The sequence below is a fragment of the Bufo gargarizans genome, chromosome 8 (genome assembly GCF_014858855.1).
Source record: "Bufo gargarizans isolate SCDJY-AF-19 chromosome 8, ASM1485885v1, whole genome shotgun sequence".
In the NCBI taxonomy this organism is placed as follows: Eukaryota; Metazoa; Chordata; class Amphibia; order Anura; family Bufonidae; genus Bufo; species Bufo gargarizans.
The window spans coordinates 120,480,091-120,498,312 of NC_058087.1; the positions used below are offsets into that span (position 1 = coordinate 120,480,091).

At 43.7% G+C, this 18,222-nt stretch overlaps 1 protein-coding gene across 2 annotated transcripts in view; it reads left to right on the plus strand.

Annotated features, from left to right (window-relative positions):
* DNAH7 (dynein axonemal heavy chain 7) overlaps positions 1 to 18,222 on the plus strand; it is a 518,555-nt gene that overhangs the window by 152,284 nt on the left and 348,049 nt on the right. For both annotated transcript variants that reach the window (XM_044302717.1, XM_044302716.1), the window contains 4 exons: positions 2,944 to 3,053; positions 11,058 to 11,226; positions 12,813 to 12,915; positions 12,998 to 13,125. In XM_044302717.1, the coding sequence (XP_044158652.1) occupies positions 2,944 to 3,053; positions 11,058 to 11,226; positions 12,813 to 12,915; positions 12,998 to 13,125 (510 nt within the window). The remainder of the gene's footprint in view (positions 1 to 2,943; positions 3,054 to 11,057; positions 11,227 to 12,812; positions 12,916 to 12,997; positions 13,126 to 18,222) is intronic.

Below are 18,222 nucleotides of genomic sequence, written 5' to 3' on the forward strand. Positions count from 1 at the left end.
TGAGAAATGAGCAATAATCAATAATAAATGCATTTTAAAAATCCATGATTGTTCAAAATTTTTTAATTCATTTTTATACGCTTCAGTATGTACGAGCTTCAAACTTATTTAAAAAAGTTAAATATGTTAAAAATGTAAAAAATATAAAAGTTTAAATCACCCCCCTTTCCGTATAATAAAAAATAAATTCCTAAATAACAAAGAATATAAACATCATGGGTATCACCACGCCCGTACTATTAAAATATAAAAACATTTTTCCAATATGGCAACTGGCGTAACGGAGCAAAGAGTCAAAACGGACAATTTGCAACAATGTCATAAAATGTGATCAAACAGTCACACACACTCCAAAATGGTATCAACAAAAATGAGCCTCTAGGAGCAATGGGGGCGTTGCCTTTACACCTAGAGGCTCTGCAGCACCCTCTCCTCTTTGGATGACAGAGCCAGTCAGTGAAAACATCATCATAACTGGCCCTGTCAAAGTGGAGAGCGCACGGCAGTGGTAGAGAGAGCTGAGCCTCTAGGAGTAATGACAATGCCCTGTTGCTCCTAGAGACACTTTGTATATATTAAAACATCATTTTTCTCAGCAATGCGGGCACATATGAACATGGGACCAACACAGATGCCTTCAGCTGCCAAGCGCACATGCATCAGGTCAGCCAGTTTCATAGGTACAAATCTGCTGACAGATTTATAGGGGCTTGCTGTATACATTTTTTTCTGATTCCATAGATTTCAGTGGATTTGGTGAAAATCCATATAGAGCAAGCTCTTTGTCTGAACTCTGTACATTTATCAATGCAAACTATGCATACTGAATATAGGATTCTGAGCTGTGAGAAAATAATTGCTGCAAACTGGAGCTTCCATTTATGATATAAAAATCTAAATATAGATGTGTTTTGGAAAATCTAGTCTTTGATTATGTCCATACTAACCACCAGTATATTGTCTATATGTAGGAATGTGATCAAAGCATTATAGTATTGTCACTGGCTGCAGCTAGCTGATGGGGTGTACAGCCGCTCATTATGCCTGCATATAACTACCAGAGCACTAATAGGCAGGTTTTACTTTGTTTTTGAGTAATACAAAATACAAGTTATTGATTTATACATTATTATGTCTTACAGAATAATAACTTGCCATTTATTCTTATAAATATTTTACTTTACTTTCCGCATGATTTCATGTAGAGTGATTTCAATGCAATTTTTCCTCATTTTTCAGAAAAACATGTTTTTTAAGTAGTTAAAAAAAAAACTGAACAGGCTTCTTTTGGTGCTATAGAAGCAGACATATCCTCCCCTACAGAATACCTCTGTACATACCTCTGTATAGATGGAACAGGCCAGCATTTTTTTCAGATTCCATTTGAAACTAAGGCATGAATACAGATCTATAGTAGAATAGTAGAGGCCTCATTACACCTCTACAACAGCCATACTATGCAGGGGCGCAGCCAAAGGCCATGGGCCCTGGTACAAAAGTTCAGCTTGGGCCCCCCTTCCCTCAGTGCTTTGTGGCTAGGGGCAGGGAAGCACACTGCCTTCATGCTGCCTGAGGCCAAAAAAATTGAAATGGCAGCCCCCCTCCATGCCAAATTCTTGACCTAACCCCTTCCCTCCAGCTATACGTGTAACTTTACCAGCATGCACTTTCTATTATGCTGGTCTCTTCTTATGTGGCACAAGGGTCTTTTGGCCCCCTCAGGCTCCTGGGCCCGTTAGCAACTGGTACCCATGCACCCCCTGTAGCTACCAACACCCCTGATACTATGCCTCCACTCCATACAAAATAGATCCGTAATGCAGTTGAGCCATAAAGTTTAGTTTTCCTTTTTATATTATTTTTTAGTAATAGGAAAACAGTTGTTAACATCTTAAACCTTTAAACTAAGCACAAAAAGAACAAAGACACATTATATATTTTTGGTGCTGCCAATGTATTCTATAAAACAAGGCTGATTGCAGTAAAATGTTGTTAACAATAGGAAATAAAGGCATTTACTATGTATTAGTCAGCATTTTTGAGACTTTAAAATATATTTTACCTCATAGCATAACATTAAAGGGGTTGTCACATGAAGAAGATTGTCTTTAGTTAAATCCAGCCTATAATTGTGAATTTTATTTCATTTACACTATTCCTAAAAAATGTTAGTGCCACATACTGTTTATTTTGAAAGCCTTTAAAAATGTGCCACAAAATGTGGACACACATGCTCCGTCTTGCCCCTCTCTCGCTCTCTCTCTCTGCTCCTTTTTGTGGGCAGAGGAATCCCTGGCATGGTGAGCTTCTGAAGCTGCAGTGTTTTCTCTGCTTCCTAGAGGAGATGGTGACCAAACGAGGCGGCTGTGTTCACACATTGCGTTAATGTCACATTTTTTTGCTGCAATGTTCTGCAATAATGTTGTGGGTTTGCAGCAATTATTGGAAATAATGGCAGAACCTGCAGCATTATCATTAACACAATGTGAAAACACAGCCTCCTTGCTTGGTCAGCCTCGGCTTCAGAAGCACAACAATCTCTCTGTATACTCAAAGAAGCAAAGAGAGAAGCAAAACTGAGCATGTGTCCACCATGGCACATTTACTGATGTGGACACAGAAAGGCTGTTCAACAGAAGCAACAGGTTGTACTATTCTAATGTAGTGTTGGGAAACTTCGAAGCCATAAACATTTTTATATTAAGTGTAAAGACATAAAACTAATCATAGGCTGAATTTTATTTAAAAAATATTCTTCATGGGATAGATAACCCCTTTAAGGTTGTGTCCAAGTTTGCTGCAATTCCACCATAACTCACCAACATATTATACAGTGTTCTTTAGCAATAAATGGAATATTGTTGAAGATCTAAGTAAGTAACAATACCATAGCGAGGATATTCTGTGAAAATTGTTTTTCATTTCTAATATTTTCTTATGCAGGAAGGACATTTGCAAACAAAAATGATCAATGCTGGATTACAATATGGATATGAGTATCTTGGCAATACACCTAGACTGGTTATAACTCCATTAACAGATAGATGCTACAGGTATTGTAAACATCTATAATTTGGAAAAGAAGTCAAAGTGGTTAAGGGTACAGTATGTCCAGACACAAAAATAATCAGAAGAATCAATGTGTTACTTGTGCAGCAAATCTGTGACATAATAGGCATGTGGTGGATTTAAAAACCTGCAGCATGCCCTCAAATCTGCGGTGGAGCAATCATTGTACTGTAGTGTTGTTGCAGATTTTCAGTGCGGAATCCACATAGAAAAACTGCAGCGAGTTGAGGTTTACAAAATAATTCAATTGTTCCTGGCTACAGTCAGTGATAACGGAAAGCTTGCTGGTAACCGCGTTGCTGCCTGAGACGCTTTGAGAGGAGCTTTCTGACTGCAGTGGTGATGTCTTGTGCAAACCAGGTCACTGTGCATCCAATCACTGGGCTCAGCAGTATATGGCACGTGAGTGCTGAGGCCGGTGGGTGATTGCCTATGTGATGTCACCACCAAAACCAGGAAAACTAATACGCGTGGGAAGGATTACAGTACAATACAGAAAGCTGCAGGGGAGAAATATGCCTTCTTTTGTTATTTTATAACTGTAACTGCAGCTTTGCTTTTTTAATTAGACTTATGTGCATGCATGCATGCATATAAAATCATACTGATATACTGTATTTTATTTTGCACTGTACAGTATATAGCAAATGCCCATGTACACATATGATATGCATCTGGAAAACTTACAGTATTTCTACATTTGTAAAATATTAACACCCATATACACTGTGCCACGTGTCCTACCTCCTCTAAGGGCATTGTCTAAGTCAGGGTAGGCAACCTCCGGCTCCCAGCTGTTGTGAAACTACAATTCCCAGCTTGCTCCATTCATTTCTATTAGAGTTCTTAGAAGAGCAGAGCAAGTATGCATACTGGGAGTTGTAGTTTCACAACAGCTGGGAGCCGGAGGTTGCCTACCCCTGGTCTAAGTGAACCCCTCGATCTTCACAGTAACCCAGAAGTGGGAATAGATTTTCCTGAGGGGAACACCAGGTCGCTACCTCTTGAGGAGGATAGGCAGCTGGTCCAGGCAGACCAGGAGGTACCTGAGAAAGGTACAGGTGTTGTCAGCAGGCTGAGTCGTTACCAGCAGCCACAGTGCAGGAACAAAGGATGAGGCAAAGTGAGACAGGCAATAAGTCAGGGCAAGGCGGCACAGGTACAGGTCAGGCAATCCGGGTCGGCAGCAGGAGAGCCAAGGCAAGCAGGCAGGGATCAAATAGGTAGCAGAGTCCAGGAACACAAGTACGAGTCAGGAACCTTAGCAGGACACAAGGACCTCGACACTGAAGCATCTGGCAAGGGGGCTGAGCCACTTATATATGTGCAGGAGGGCTAGGCTTGGTTGGCGAGGTCACCTGATCCAACCCATAAAACACGGGAAGTGACGTGTGCTGGCCCTTAAGGAAATGTTGCAGGAAACAAGCAGGAAGCATGCTGTGGCCAGGACTGAAAGGAAACACTGGCAGCAGATCACTGCTGAACACGGCACCTGGGACCGCTGCTGCAAGCAGGGGAACAGAGGGGCACAGCAGCCGCTGTTACAATTCTTAAACATACCTAATTATTTTGAGCCTACCATATGCAACCAAAAATGAAGCAACTTTGCAAATAGCCTTGATTAAAACTTTTCCACTGTTTGTTTTGTATGCAGGTTCATGTTAGCAGGGGTAGGCAACCTTATGGAGGTGGGAATCTACCATTGTAATTTGGTAGCGTCTTGAGTTCTGCTAGGTACTGAGATGTGACAGGAACATAAGGGAATGGTTGACAGGGAAATAAGTACAGGGGTTGTACTTACTAATAATACGTTTAAATTTGGCCAGCAGTGGTACAAACAATTATTTGGTACAGCGATAGGGACCCCGGTCTCAAGTACATTCGCCAATATATATCTGAATCTCTTTGAGGACAAGTTTTGTTTTTTCTACAATTAACCCCCACTTTATTCATATTAAGTTGTTTTTACGCTACGTGTATGATGTCTTCATGGTGTGGTCTGGAAATTGGGAGCAGTGCGAGCAATTTGTGTCTTTCCTCAATGATGCGAATGACATGAATATGAGGTTCACTCTAAACTACGGGGGGGGGGGGGGGAACCCTGGAGTTTTTAGATGTTTGCGTCAATATTAAGGACAATAATATCATTACTGAGGATTTTCGCAAACTCACAGCTACAAATTCCATTCTGCACCATGGGAGTTTTCATCCACGTAGCGTGAAGAAATCCATACCGTACGGACAATTCAGACTAATTAACAGCACCGATGAGTGCTTTATGAGACAGGGTCGTGAATTAAAAGATAGGTTAATCAGGAGAGGCTACCTCGAAAGAGATCTAGAGGAAGCAATGCACAAAGCACAGGATTTCAGGCAACAGGATTTATTGTCTAGAAAACACATGGGTGGTACACGCACCAAGCAGAAAGATAGGTTTGTGTTCACATTTAAATTTAGTCCCGTCTCTGAACTGGTCAACCAAATCATTTGCAACAATTGGGATATTCTCAGGAATGAGCCCAGCTTACAGGATATAGCAAGCAATAAACCGCTAGTGGCTTTTAAAAGGTGCCACACATTAAAGGATGTATTGGTCAGCAGCCGTTTAGCTGAAGACAAGGCAATGAATTGGTTAACCAGCAAAAGACCCATAGGTAACTGCAATTGTGGCGATTGTTCCTTCTCTAGCTACAACCTCCAGAATTTTTACCATTGGAGGCATTGATCATAAGGTACCCCAGTTTATCACCTGTAAATCGAGTTATGTTGTATACGCGGTCACATGTCGATGTGGTGCGTTTTATATTGGAAAAACTATAAGGCCTCTGAGAGATTTAGGGAACATCTGAATCCAGTAAAAACTGCTAAAGGATGCCCCGCCTCATCGACCATGTACTGTGTGCACATGAAGGCAATGTTAACTGTTTGAAGTTTGCGGGTTTAGAGACAGTACCCCCCGACCCCCCCACAGTGCAAGGAGGTGATAGACATCCTACTCCAAAAAGAAGCCAGGTGGATAATTCGCACCAAGGCCACTGGAGCACTGGGACTCAATGAAAGAAATGATCTTAGTGTTTTCCTATAATGACAGTCCATGCTCCACATAAAGGGAGCAAACAGTTAACTCGTGAATGCAATTACCTATGTTTCTAATTGATGGGCGTCACACGCAGTCTCTGCAGATGACGCATAAAAGAGGCGCAGATACACTGTCCCTCTGTCAGTAGCCGGAAGAAGCGCAGCAGCACGAAATTGCCGTCGCTACTTCGGCACTCTGTGATCTGGTGTCCGCCCCAGCCCTTACTTTGTGTCCATGTGTGTTGGATGAATAAATAAGCATTTTAACTGCAGTGGTGAGTGCCGCCTGTCATTTCTTGTGCCTACAACCACATCATCGGTACGCTTTGGCGTACCTGGACGATATCGTTATCCACAGCACCGACTGGGAAAGTCACCTACCTAAAGTACAGGCTGTAGTGGACTCCCTCAGGAAGGCTGGCTTAACCCCTAACCCAAAAATGTGCGTGATAGGGTTAGAAGAAACCAAGTACTTGGGGTATGTAATTGGGCGCGGAATTATTAAACCTCAGGTAAACAAAATTGAGGCAATTCGGAATTGGCCACGACCGGTCACTACTCGGCAAGTAAAGTCATTCCTGGGAATGGTGGGATACTATATGAGGTTTATCCCTCACTTTGCTACAGTCGCTGCACCATTTGCCAGGCCTTTTGAAGGGACGCAAGTCAGTGACGGTCCAGTGGAATGAGCAGGTGGAAAAGGCTTTCTCCGCTTCGAAGTCGGCCCTGTGTGGGTCCCTGGTGTTGGTTACGCCCGACTTCAAGAGGGAGTTTGTGGTACAGACAGATGCCTCTGAAGTAGGCCTCGGAGCTGTACTCTCTCAGGACATCAATGGGAGGAACATCCCGTTGTTTTCCTGAGCCACAAACTTACCACAGCCGAGATAGGTACAGTATAGTGGAGAGAGATTGCCTGGCCATCAAGTGGGCACTCGAGTCGCTCCGCTATTATCTGTTGGGGAGAAAGTTCCGTCTGGTGACTGACCACTCCCCTCTCAAGTGGATAAGACAAGCCAAAGAGAGGAATGCTTGGGACACCAGGTGGTTTTTGTCTCTACAGAACTTTAGGTTTTCCATGAAACATAGGGCAGGCAGGTTACAGGTAAATGCAGATGCCCTGTCCCGGGTACACTGTCTGGCGGGTGTTCACCCCCTCAGGCTTGAACAAAGGTGGGAGGCATGTAGGAAGGTGCAAGGGTCCGTGATTGATGGAAGATATGTGTCACCGAGGTTTCTGGCCTCGGTGAGGTAAGAGCCGGTAATTTTAAGTGTCACCGTCAGTGTGACACTATTGGTTATTTAGTGTGGCTGTAAAGCCGATCCGGGCCGGCTGTTACTGGGAGCAGCCAAAGTGCAGGGTGGGTGGCTGTTCTCCACATTCCAGGCCAGGTTTTGGTTAGGGATATACAGGGAGTGCAGAATTATTAGGCAAGTTGTATTTTTGAGGATTAATTTTATTATTGAACAACAACCATGTTCTCAATGAACCCCAAAAACTCATTAATATCAAAGCTGAATATTTTTGGAAGTAGTTTTTAGTTTGTTTTTAGTTTTAGCTATTTTAGGGGGATATCTGTGTGTGCAGGTGACTATTACTGTGCATAATTATTAGGCAACTTAACAAAAAGCAAATATATACCCATTTCAATTATTTATTTTTACCAGTGAAACCAATATAACATCTCAACATTCACAAATATACATTTCTGACATTCAAAAACAAAACAAAAACAAATCAGTGACCAATATAGCCACCTTTCTTTGCAAGGACACTCAAAAGCCTGCCATCCATGGATTCTGTCAGTGTTTTGATCTGTTCACCATCAACATTGCGTGCAGCAGCAACCACAGCCTCCCAGACACTGTTCAGAGAGGTGTACTGTTTTCCCTCCTTGTAAATCTCACATTTGATGATGGACCACAGGTTCTCAATGGGGTTCAGATCAGGTGAACAAGGAGGCCATGTCATTAGATTTTCTTCTTTTATACCCTTTCTCGAAAGCCACGCTGTGGAGTACTTGGACGCGTGTGATGGAGCATTGTCCTGCATGAAAATCATGTTTTTCTTGAAGGATGCAGACTTCTTCCTGTACCACTGCTTGAAGAAGGTGTCTTCCAGAAACTGGCAGTAGGACTGGGAGTTGAGCTTGACTCCATCCTCAACCCGAAAAGGCCCCACAAGCTCATCTTTGATGATACCAGCCCAAACCAGTACTCCACCTCCACCTTGATGGTGTCTGAGTTGGACTGGAGCTCTCTGCCCTTTACCAATCCAGCCACAGGCCCATCCATCTGGCCCATCAAGACTCACTCTCATTTCATCAGTCCATAAAACCTTAGAAAAATCAGTCTTGAGATATTTCTTGGCCCAGTCTTGACGTTTCAGCTTGGGTGTCTTGTTCAGTGGTGGTCATCTTTCAGCCTTTCTTACCTTGGCCATGTCTCTGAGTATTGCACACCTTTTGCTTTTGGGCACTCCAGTGATGTTGCAGCTCTGAAATATGGCCAAACTGGTGGCAAGTGGCATCTTGGCAGCTGCACGCTTGACTTTTCTCAGTTCATGGGCAGTTATTTTGCGCCTTGGTTTTTCCACAAGCTTCTTGCGACCCTGTTGACTATTTTGAATGAAACGCTTGATTGTTTGATGATCACGCTTCAGAAGCTTTGCAATTTTAAGAGTGCTGCATCCCGCTGCAAGATATCTCACTATTTTTGACTTTTCTGAGCCTGTCAAGTCCTTCTTTTGACCCATTTTGCCAAAGGAAAGGAAGTTGCCTAATAATTATGCACACCTGATATAGGGTGTTGATGTCATTAGACCACACCCCTTCTCATTACAGAGATGCACATCACCTAATATGCTTAATTGGTAGTAGGCTTTCGAGCCTATACAGCTTGGAGTAAGACAACATGCATAAAGAGGATGATGTGGTCAAAATACTCATTTGCCTAATAATTCTGCACTCCCTGTAAAACCTAGCCAGCAGTCTCAGCTGGGTGTGGATTATCCTCCATCTGACAGTGGGCATTAAGGCCTACTATCTTGTTTGGATGAAAGCATGTGGACTTGTTTCACCCAAGGACTTGTGTGTTGCTGCCTAGTGTGAATAAACACCAGACTCAAAGTGATTATTTTTTCATTGAAACTGACTTTTTGTTGTCACTTTCCTTATGTGTGAATAAAACACTGTCTACCAGAGCAAATCCCCACAGCGTATAACACTGTTTCACCATGAGTGTGTGAGGGAGCAGTCCTGTTACACTGAGGCCCCTTTCACGAGGGCGTTGCGGGAAAATGTGCGGGTGCGTTGCGGGAACACGCGTGATTTTTCCGCACGAGTGCAAAACATTGTAATGCGTTTTGCACGCGCGTGAGAAAAATCACGCATGTTTGGTACCCAAACCCGAACTTCTTCACAGAAGTTCGGGCTTGGGATCGGTGTTCTGTAGATTGTATTATTTTCTCTTATAACATGGTTATAAGGGAAAATAATAGCATTCTGAATACAGAATGCATAGTAAAATAGCGCTGGAGGGGTGATTTTTTTTTTTTAACTCCCCTTAGTCCAGTTGATCGCGAACCCGGCATCTCCTTCTGTCTTCATCTTAGCTGTGTGGAGGAACAGGACCTGTGGTGACGTCACTCCGGTCATCACATGATTCATCACCATGGTGACGTCACCACAGGTCTTGTTCCTCCACACAGCTAAGATGAAGACAGAAGGAGATGCCGGCTTCGCGATCAAGTGGACTAAGGTGAGTTAAATTATTTTAAAAATTTTTGTAACCCCTCCAGTGCTATTTTACAATGCATTCTGTATTCAGAATGCTATTATTTTCCCTTTATAACCATAAATAATAATAATGATCGGGTCTCCATCCCGATCGTCTCCTAGCAACCATGCGTGAAAATCGCACCGCATCTGCACTTGCTTGTGGATGCTTCCGATTTTCACGCAACCCCATTGATTTCTATGGGGCCTGCGTCACGTGAAAAACGCACAAAATAGAGCATGTTGCGATTTTCACGCAACGCATAAGTGATGCGTGAAAATTACCCCTCATGTGAACAGCCCCATAGAAATTAATGGGTCGGGATTCAGTGCGGGTGCAATGCGTTCACCTCGCGCATTGCACCCGCGCGGAATACTCGCCGGTGTAAAAGGGGCCTTATCCAATCAGTTTCTATGAGGAGGTAAGCTCTAGGCTGGACCTGGGCGAGCCAATGGATGTCCTATATCTTGACTTCTCCAAAGCACTTGATATAGTGCCACATAAATCATTCCCCACTATTTTAGCAACACTGCTTCTGTGCTCCCAATGGTCTTTGAGTCTGGCATCATCAACTACTCCATCTGGTTGCTCCAGCTTGTTAATGGCCCCCGACATCTTGTGAAGTAGTCAGGCATGTCACTACAGCAATGAACTACCCTATTCCTGAAAACCCTCTTTAATTGTTAACAAAAAGAATATGTCAGGCATGCTCAACCTGCGGCCCTCCAGCTGTTGCAAGCTATCAGCCTACAGCAGGGCATTGTGGGAGTTGTAGTTTTACAACAGCTTGAGGGCCGCAGGTTGAGCATGCCTGGAATATGTGATACATTCATAAAAAAATAAAATAAAATTCTTTGACATACACCAAAAAAGTATTTTCTGACATGCACCAACAAAAAAATTACAGAGGTTGTTAGAGCTGAAAGGAGAGACCAATTTTGCTATTAATTCCTGTGATTCAACACGCAGGAGTCAATGTTCACCTGTCCAATGACATTTTCCTAGTCCTTATTTTAGAATTACTTTATATTTTGCCTCTATTGTATATCTGTACTGAAACTGAATGTTTGAGAATAACAATTGTGTGTAAAGAACAAATGTTAGAAATAACTTTATAATCTTTCTTTTTATAATAGAACTTTATTTGGTGCCCTCAATCTTCACTTGGGTGGTGCTCCTGAAGGACCTGCTGGCACAGGAAAAACAGAAACTACCAAGGACTTGGCAAAAGCTGTGGCAAAGCAGTGTGTTGTTTTCAATTGTTCCGATGGACTGGATTACCTTGCATTAGGAAAGTTTTTTAAGGTATCCCATGTCAATTACTAAGCCCCAAACTTACTATAAGGTACCCCTCAACAAGAGCCCAACAGAAAGTTTAAAATGTGTTAGAATCATGTTAATCAAGTGAGTCAATGGTATTATCATTGAAATGTATCAAATATGGGTCTACACACCTCTGTTATGGGCATAATTTTTGCATGAAAATTTGGGTATGTCATTTCATGTTTGTCCAAATTCAAACAGATGTAAGGCAGCTATCCTTTAAGTCAATTTTCAACCCTTTAAATAGGCCTTGAGACATGACTTGGATATTAAATAAGCAGGCACCTCATCTGCAGACAGCTATTTCTGGATGATTGCCCCTCATCAGTGCAGAGCAGGGTACTATCTCTCCTCATGCCTATTATGGAGAGATAGTACCCTCCAAATTCAAACATTTTTTATTTGAAGCACATTTAGCACTGTTTCAGTTGGTCAAATATAAGACAAGTATATAAGACAAGCCACCCTGGAATGACAGACCCTGCCGAATCGCACAAATTTGGGTAGGGTTTCCATTATCCCCACTCATTTCGGTCCCCGGACAGTTTTGACACATTTGACAGTTGGAAACGATGTTTAAGGGTCCATTCACACATCTGCAACTTGGATCCAGATCCGTTCCGCAATTTTGCAGAACAGGTGCGGACCCATTCATTTTCAATGGGGCCGGAACGGATGCTGACTGCACACTATGTGCTGTCTGGATCCGCACTTCCGTTCCTGAAGAAAATAGAATATGTTCTATTCTTGTCCGCAACTGCGGACAAGAAAAAACATTTTCTATTATAGTGGCGGCTATGTGCGGTCCGCAAAATGCGGAACTCACATTGCCGGTGTCCGTGTTTTGCGGATCCGCGTTTTGCAGACCGCAAAACACCTATGGACTTCTGAATGGACCCTTAGGGGAACCTGTCATTGGACATTTCTAGAACCTTTTTATTTTGCAAGTTTAGTACTTGTCTCAGTAGGGGAACTGAACATATGATTCTGTGATCATTTAATATAATACACTGCACTACTATTGACCATGGCATCGAAGGGGTTAAATGGCTGGATCAATGTTATTTCTGATCTTGGCCATTGCAGCAGGTTGTCAGCTATAATATACAGCTGTAAACGTATAGCTGGTTGCGGACAGGACATAGTGATTTGCCTACATATATTTTTCTACAGTACAGTATGTGTCTGAATAATGATGTGAACACCTGTATTACTGATGTGCATGCACTGGGTGGCTGTCTAGTAGTACGGTACTGTACTGCTCTTTACCTGTTCTAGGATGAGCTCCTAGACCATTAGGTGATGGTGGCTCCATTTTATCTTTGAGGTACATATGCGGGGTCTACCGTTTTTAACATTTTAAATGTACTGTACATAAAATGGCATTTTATATTTTTCTTCTGACATATCAAGCATCTTTATGTGTTACGTTGAAAGTGGTTATGTAGGTACAGTACATTTCTGTACAAGACTCTTAGCCATTCAATAGATATTACTTGGAACTTTCATTTTCATGTAAATTTGTGGGCACAGTATGTGTAGATTACATATATTCACGTTTATTTCAGGGTTTACTTTCCTGTGGTGCATGGGCTTGCTTTGATGAATTTAACAGAATCGATTTAGAAGTGCTATCAGTCGTTGCACAGCAAATACTTACAATTCAAAGAGGTACCACCTATTCATATATTATGTGATTTCAAAACAGAAGTGTTGCAGTATTATTAAGCCATAATAATTTGTATATTTTCAGGTATCAGTACAGGCTCAGATCAATTAGTATTTGAGGGTACAGAACTAAAACTGAACCCCACATGTGCAGTCTTTATCACCATGAATCCTGGCTATGCTGGGCGTTCTGAGCTACCAGACAACCTTAAGGTATTGCTTCTAATTTTGTTCTTTATATTGTTATTGCTTTAGAAATTATGTGGTTTTTGTGGAAAATGAAATACTTCATATAATAAGCCAGTCTAGGCTAGACATCATTTCATAGTCTACAACATCCTTACCGTTCTATAAGAAAACCCATTCTTTGCTGGTATAATATTACAAAGACATGGCAACTCAGTTGCACTTACCCTTTCGAGTATCCAAGAGTATATCCAAAATAACAGAGAGAAGAAGTAAAGACCCCTCTCTAATATGGGCACATTCCTGCACTTGGTTTTCCCTCATTTTGTTTATGTAACTATGTAAAGATTTTAAGAGGAATAACTGAAAAGTTATTCTGTACTTGTGTAAAGGATATCACTTACTTGTGTTAGAAAATGATTTGGGAAATTTGTCTTTAGCGGTATGTTCGGTAGTCTATTTTACTGAGGCAGCAGACATAACATAGCATAAGAAATTACGGGCACATCATTTTAACAAACTTCTGACTTGTCATACTGTAAGTTAAGAAGTCCGAAGTTTTGATTGGTGGGTTTCCAGAAGTTGAGACTCCCACCGATCGCTAAAATGAAGAAACAGAAGCAGAGTGCTCTGCCTCCTCCTTTCTGTTTGGCTCTCTTTGGAGGAAACAGTTTTATGAATTCATACAAAATCTGCACACTGCTTGCCCCAAGTTGAGCTCAGGGAAACAAAAATTAAGAGACACAGCATTCACCGGTCTCATCCCCCACAGCTACATCCCACAGCTGCTGGAGGGTGGGTGGCTGCAGCATCCATAGAGCGAACTGAACAATCGGCGGGCGGTGATTTGAACCCGGTGCCCCCCCCCCCTCCCCGTGTAGGCGATCGCAGCAAACCAATTCAGACCTGCAGTTTGCTGCGTTTCCGGATTATTCGGGTCTCTGAGGACCCGATAACCCGGAACAGGATGGTGATCGGTGGTGTGATATTACACCACCAATCACCATCCTGCGATCCTGAGAGGTGATGTGACATCACCTCTCACAATCGGCTCTGATTGGTAGGTGGGCGGGCGGTTCAAATTAGAGCAGCGCTCCTCTCCTCCTCCTTTTGTGTCCGGGCAGCAGAGGAGAGAGGAGCGCTGCACGTCGTCGGATCTCAGCACCCCCCATCTGTCCAGGCATCACCCCATCTGTGCCCAGCACCCCATATGTGCTCCAGCACCCCCCATCTGTTCAATCGGGTACTTAGGGAAAGGTTGGGTTAGGCAGGGATATAAAAGGGAAAGTTAGTGGAAGTAAAAAAAAAAAAAAAAGTTTGTGACCCTAGACCCCCCCAGGGGTGCTGCAGATTGCCCCCCCAACAACTTTTTTGGGGCGCAGGCAGTTTTTTTTGTTTGTTTTGTTTTTGTGCGTACGCTGACTGTGGCCGGAACTCTTAGCATCCGGCCACTGTTAGTGCATCTCACACCCCACCGCTGATCAACTTCGGACGGTTGATCAGCGGTTTTGAATTTTATTTTCTTTTTTTTTCACATTTTTTTACCTTTTTTTTGGTTAGTCTTTTTATTATTTTTTTGTCTGTTAGGTTTAGGGTGAGTTTGCGAACACCCGTGCCCCTACACATACGCAGACTGAATAAAGATTTACACGCACGCAGATACACACTCCCCTATGGCCCACCGGATGTTCTCGGCCGACAAGGCACACGCCCAGCTTGCCTCCGAGTCCGAGAGTCCTAGTGAGGACGAGGATGACCCCACTTTCCTATTGTCATCCGCTTCCTCATCATCTAGCAATAATGATGAGCCCCCCCACCAGGCAAAGCAAGGGGACCGCCATGCTAGGGACCCTGTGGCCCACCCTAGTACGAGCAGCTCTGGCGCTCGTTCTAGTTTTCCAGCCCACCAGTTAAATCCACTGGAGCCCCCTGTCGGTGAACTTGTCTGGTGTACCCCAGAGCGTTTTGAGCCCGTGATTCCTGATTTTGTAGGCCAAACTGGAATCCAGATTTCCACAGTGGGCTTCACGGAATACGACTACTTTTAGTCTTTTTTTCAGTGACCACTTTGTAAATCTAATGGTGGAGCAAACAAACCTGTACGCCCAACAGTTTGTAGCTCAACACCCGTGCTCCTTTTTTGCTAGGCCCGGTGGCTGGACCCCTGTCAGTGCAGCCGACATGAGGACATTTTGGGGCCTCGTGCTGCACATGGGCCTAGTCAAGAAACCTAGTGTCAGGCATTACTGGAGTGGGAATGTCCTCTACCAGACCCCACTTTACAGTACGACCATGACACGTACCCGGTTTGAGGCCATCCGGAAATGCCTGCATTATTCAGATAATGCAGCATGTCCCCCCCAAGGTAATCCTGCCTATGACCGCCTGTACAAAATCAGGCCGCTCATCGATCACTTTGGGGCCAAATTTGTACAGGCCTATGTACCTGGAAGGGAGGTCGTGGTTGATGAGTCTCTCATTGCTTTCAAGGGGAGACTGATTTTCCGCCAGTATGTTCCCTCAAAGCGGGCGAGGTATGGCGTGAAGTTGTACAAACTTTGTGAGAGTACCTCAGGGCACACTTATACGTTTTGTGTGTATGAGGGGCAAGATTCCTGTATTCAACCCCCAGAATGTCCCCCCACTCTGGGTGTTAGCGGGAAACTTGTGTGGGACCTTATGCACCCACTGCTAGATAAGGGTTATCACTTGTACGTGGATAACTTTTATACTAGTATGCCCTTGTTCCGGTCTCTCGCCGCCAGATCCACGTCTGCTTGTGGGACCAACGTGGCCTCCCTGCCCACCCCCTCCAGGTACCTATCCCCAGGGGTGAGACTTGTGCCCTTACCACTGGAAACCTGTTGCTGGTCAAATATAAGGACAAGAGGGATGTCCTTGTACTGTCCACAAATTATGGTAATGGAATCACCCCTGTCCCTGTGCGAGGTACTCAAGCCAGATTGTATCGTCGACTACTATCGGTATATGGAAGGAGTTGATCTCTCTGATAAAGTACTCAAGCCATATAACGCCTTGCGCAAAACCCGGGCATGGTACCAAAAAGTTGCGGTCTACTTGGTGCAGGTTGCCTTGTACAACTCTTTTGTGCTGTCCCGGAGCGCTGGAAACGCAGGGACATTCCTTCAGTTCTATGAGGCAGCCCTCAAGGCCCTGATCTTTTCTGACTGGGAAAGAGCAGGCCGGAGTACCTCGGGAACTGGAGGCGCCCAGATCGTCCCTGGCCTGTCAGTACCAGCATCATTAGCAGCAGCTTGAGTCTAGAGTCGCTGATGAGCAGCTTTCTTCATCCGCCTAGTGAAGAAACTACTCACCAGAAGCAGCAGCTAGACCTGGAGAACCGGAACCAGCAGGTGGTGGCATATTTGGACAGCACTCTTCTACCCCACATTGAAGATCCACTGGACTTCTGGGCAGCCAAACAGGATTTCCACCCACCAATGCCTGATGAATCAGATTAGATCATCCATGCTGCCTCACCCAAACCTTGACAAGGGTCCGGTTTCTTCTGGGTATCTGCTAAAGCTACTATTATGAGGATGCCACCCACCTGATGCCACACATCTGACGCCAAGTGCTCCTTCTTACACCCATAATCATCTGTGAGTATTGTTATTGCCACCCACCTTCCCACTCTGTCACCGGGTCACTCCGTGGTCTGATGCTGCTGCCACCTCACCACTCAGGTCTCCTCATGCTGCTGTTGCCACCTCCACACTCTGTCATTGTGCCACTCTGTGGTCTCCTCATGCTGCTGCCACATCACCACTCTGTGGTCGCCTCATGCTGCTGCCACATCAACACTCTGTGGTATCCTCATGCCGCTGCTGACTCAACACTATGTCACTGGGCCACTCTGTGGTCTTCTTATGCTGCTGCTACTTCAACACTATGTCACTGGGACACTCTTATGTCTCCTCATGCTGCTGCCACCTCACCACTATGTCTTTTCATGATGTTCCCACCCTCCCTACTCTGTGACTGGGCCACTAGTGTCCCTTTTTGGCCTTGTTGACATCATCATTTATTTGACCCTTCTTCTGATCTGTCAGAAGGAAGGAAAAATGAGACGCAAAATAGATCTTGTCTATGTAGCAGCTTTAAGGCCTGTATGGCCCTATCAGAATTGGCTTATGATTTGGTAGCCAAAAGCAGGGGTGGATACAAAACACATACTCTATTCACGTGTCATCTGTTTTGGATCCACTCTTGTTTTCTTTGTCTTTAGCAATACTGATGGATTACTGACCAAATGCTGACCGAGTGAAGGTGGATGCTCAACATACAGGATCCGTTTTTTGGGAGTTATTGTTCTGACGTATCAGAGGAAGGGCAAAATAATCAGTGACGTCAACACAAACTTACTGCTGACACCCTCTCCACTCTGTCGGGGGGTTTTACTTGTATAAGCGTTTAATAGAACAGGTTCTGTAGACATCTATGTGGAATCAGCTGACGACGGAGTGCGCTCTTTTACACTTTAGTAAGATCTTGGGCCTCTGCTTGGTTCTTTATACACCAAACAGTATATCCAATATAACACAGCAAATGTGTGGTCCTAATCAAATACAACACCACGACACCACACCATTATTACATATCAAATAGCATCTTTATTTCAAATACATCTGTAAAAAATTACATAATGCTAATCATCATCAATAAAATGGATCCAAAATGTGTCAGTGACCAGTACAGGTCACATAGTCAACGCAGAATGAAAGTAAGGAAACATTCATATAAATACAAGTACAAAATTAGCATCAATCCCTCCCTGCAGTTTCACATCTCCATTATACTTGCCATCAAATAAGTGGGCACCAAAAATAGTGGGAGATCTTAAAGTAGAACCCCACATATACACACCACTAGGTAAACAGGTAGACAAAAGTCTGTCCTCTATATAAACACCCATGCAATAATTAGATGGCAAGTATGTCAAAGCCTTACATAAGTCAAGGGGATAAACCACAGCAAAGAAGGTAATTCAGATGAATACAGACTGCAGTGCCTCTGGACCACCACCACGGTTCTTTATACCTGGCGCTAACATTGACCTGTAAGGCTGAGTTTACAATTGGTCAGTTTTGGCCCCATAACTTC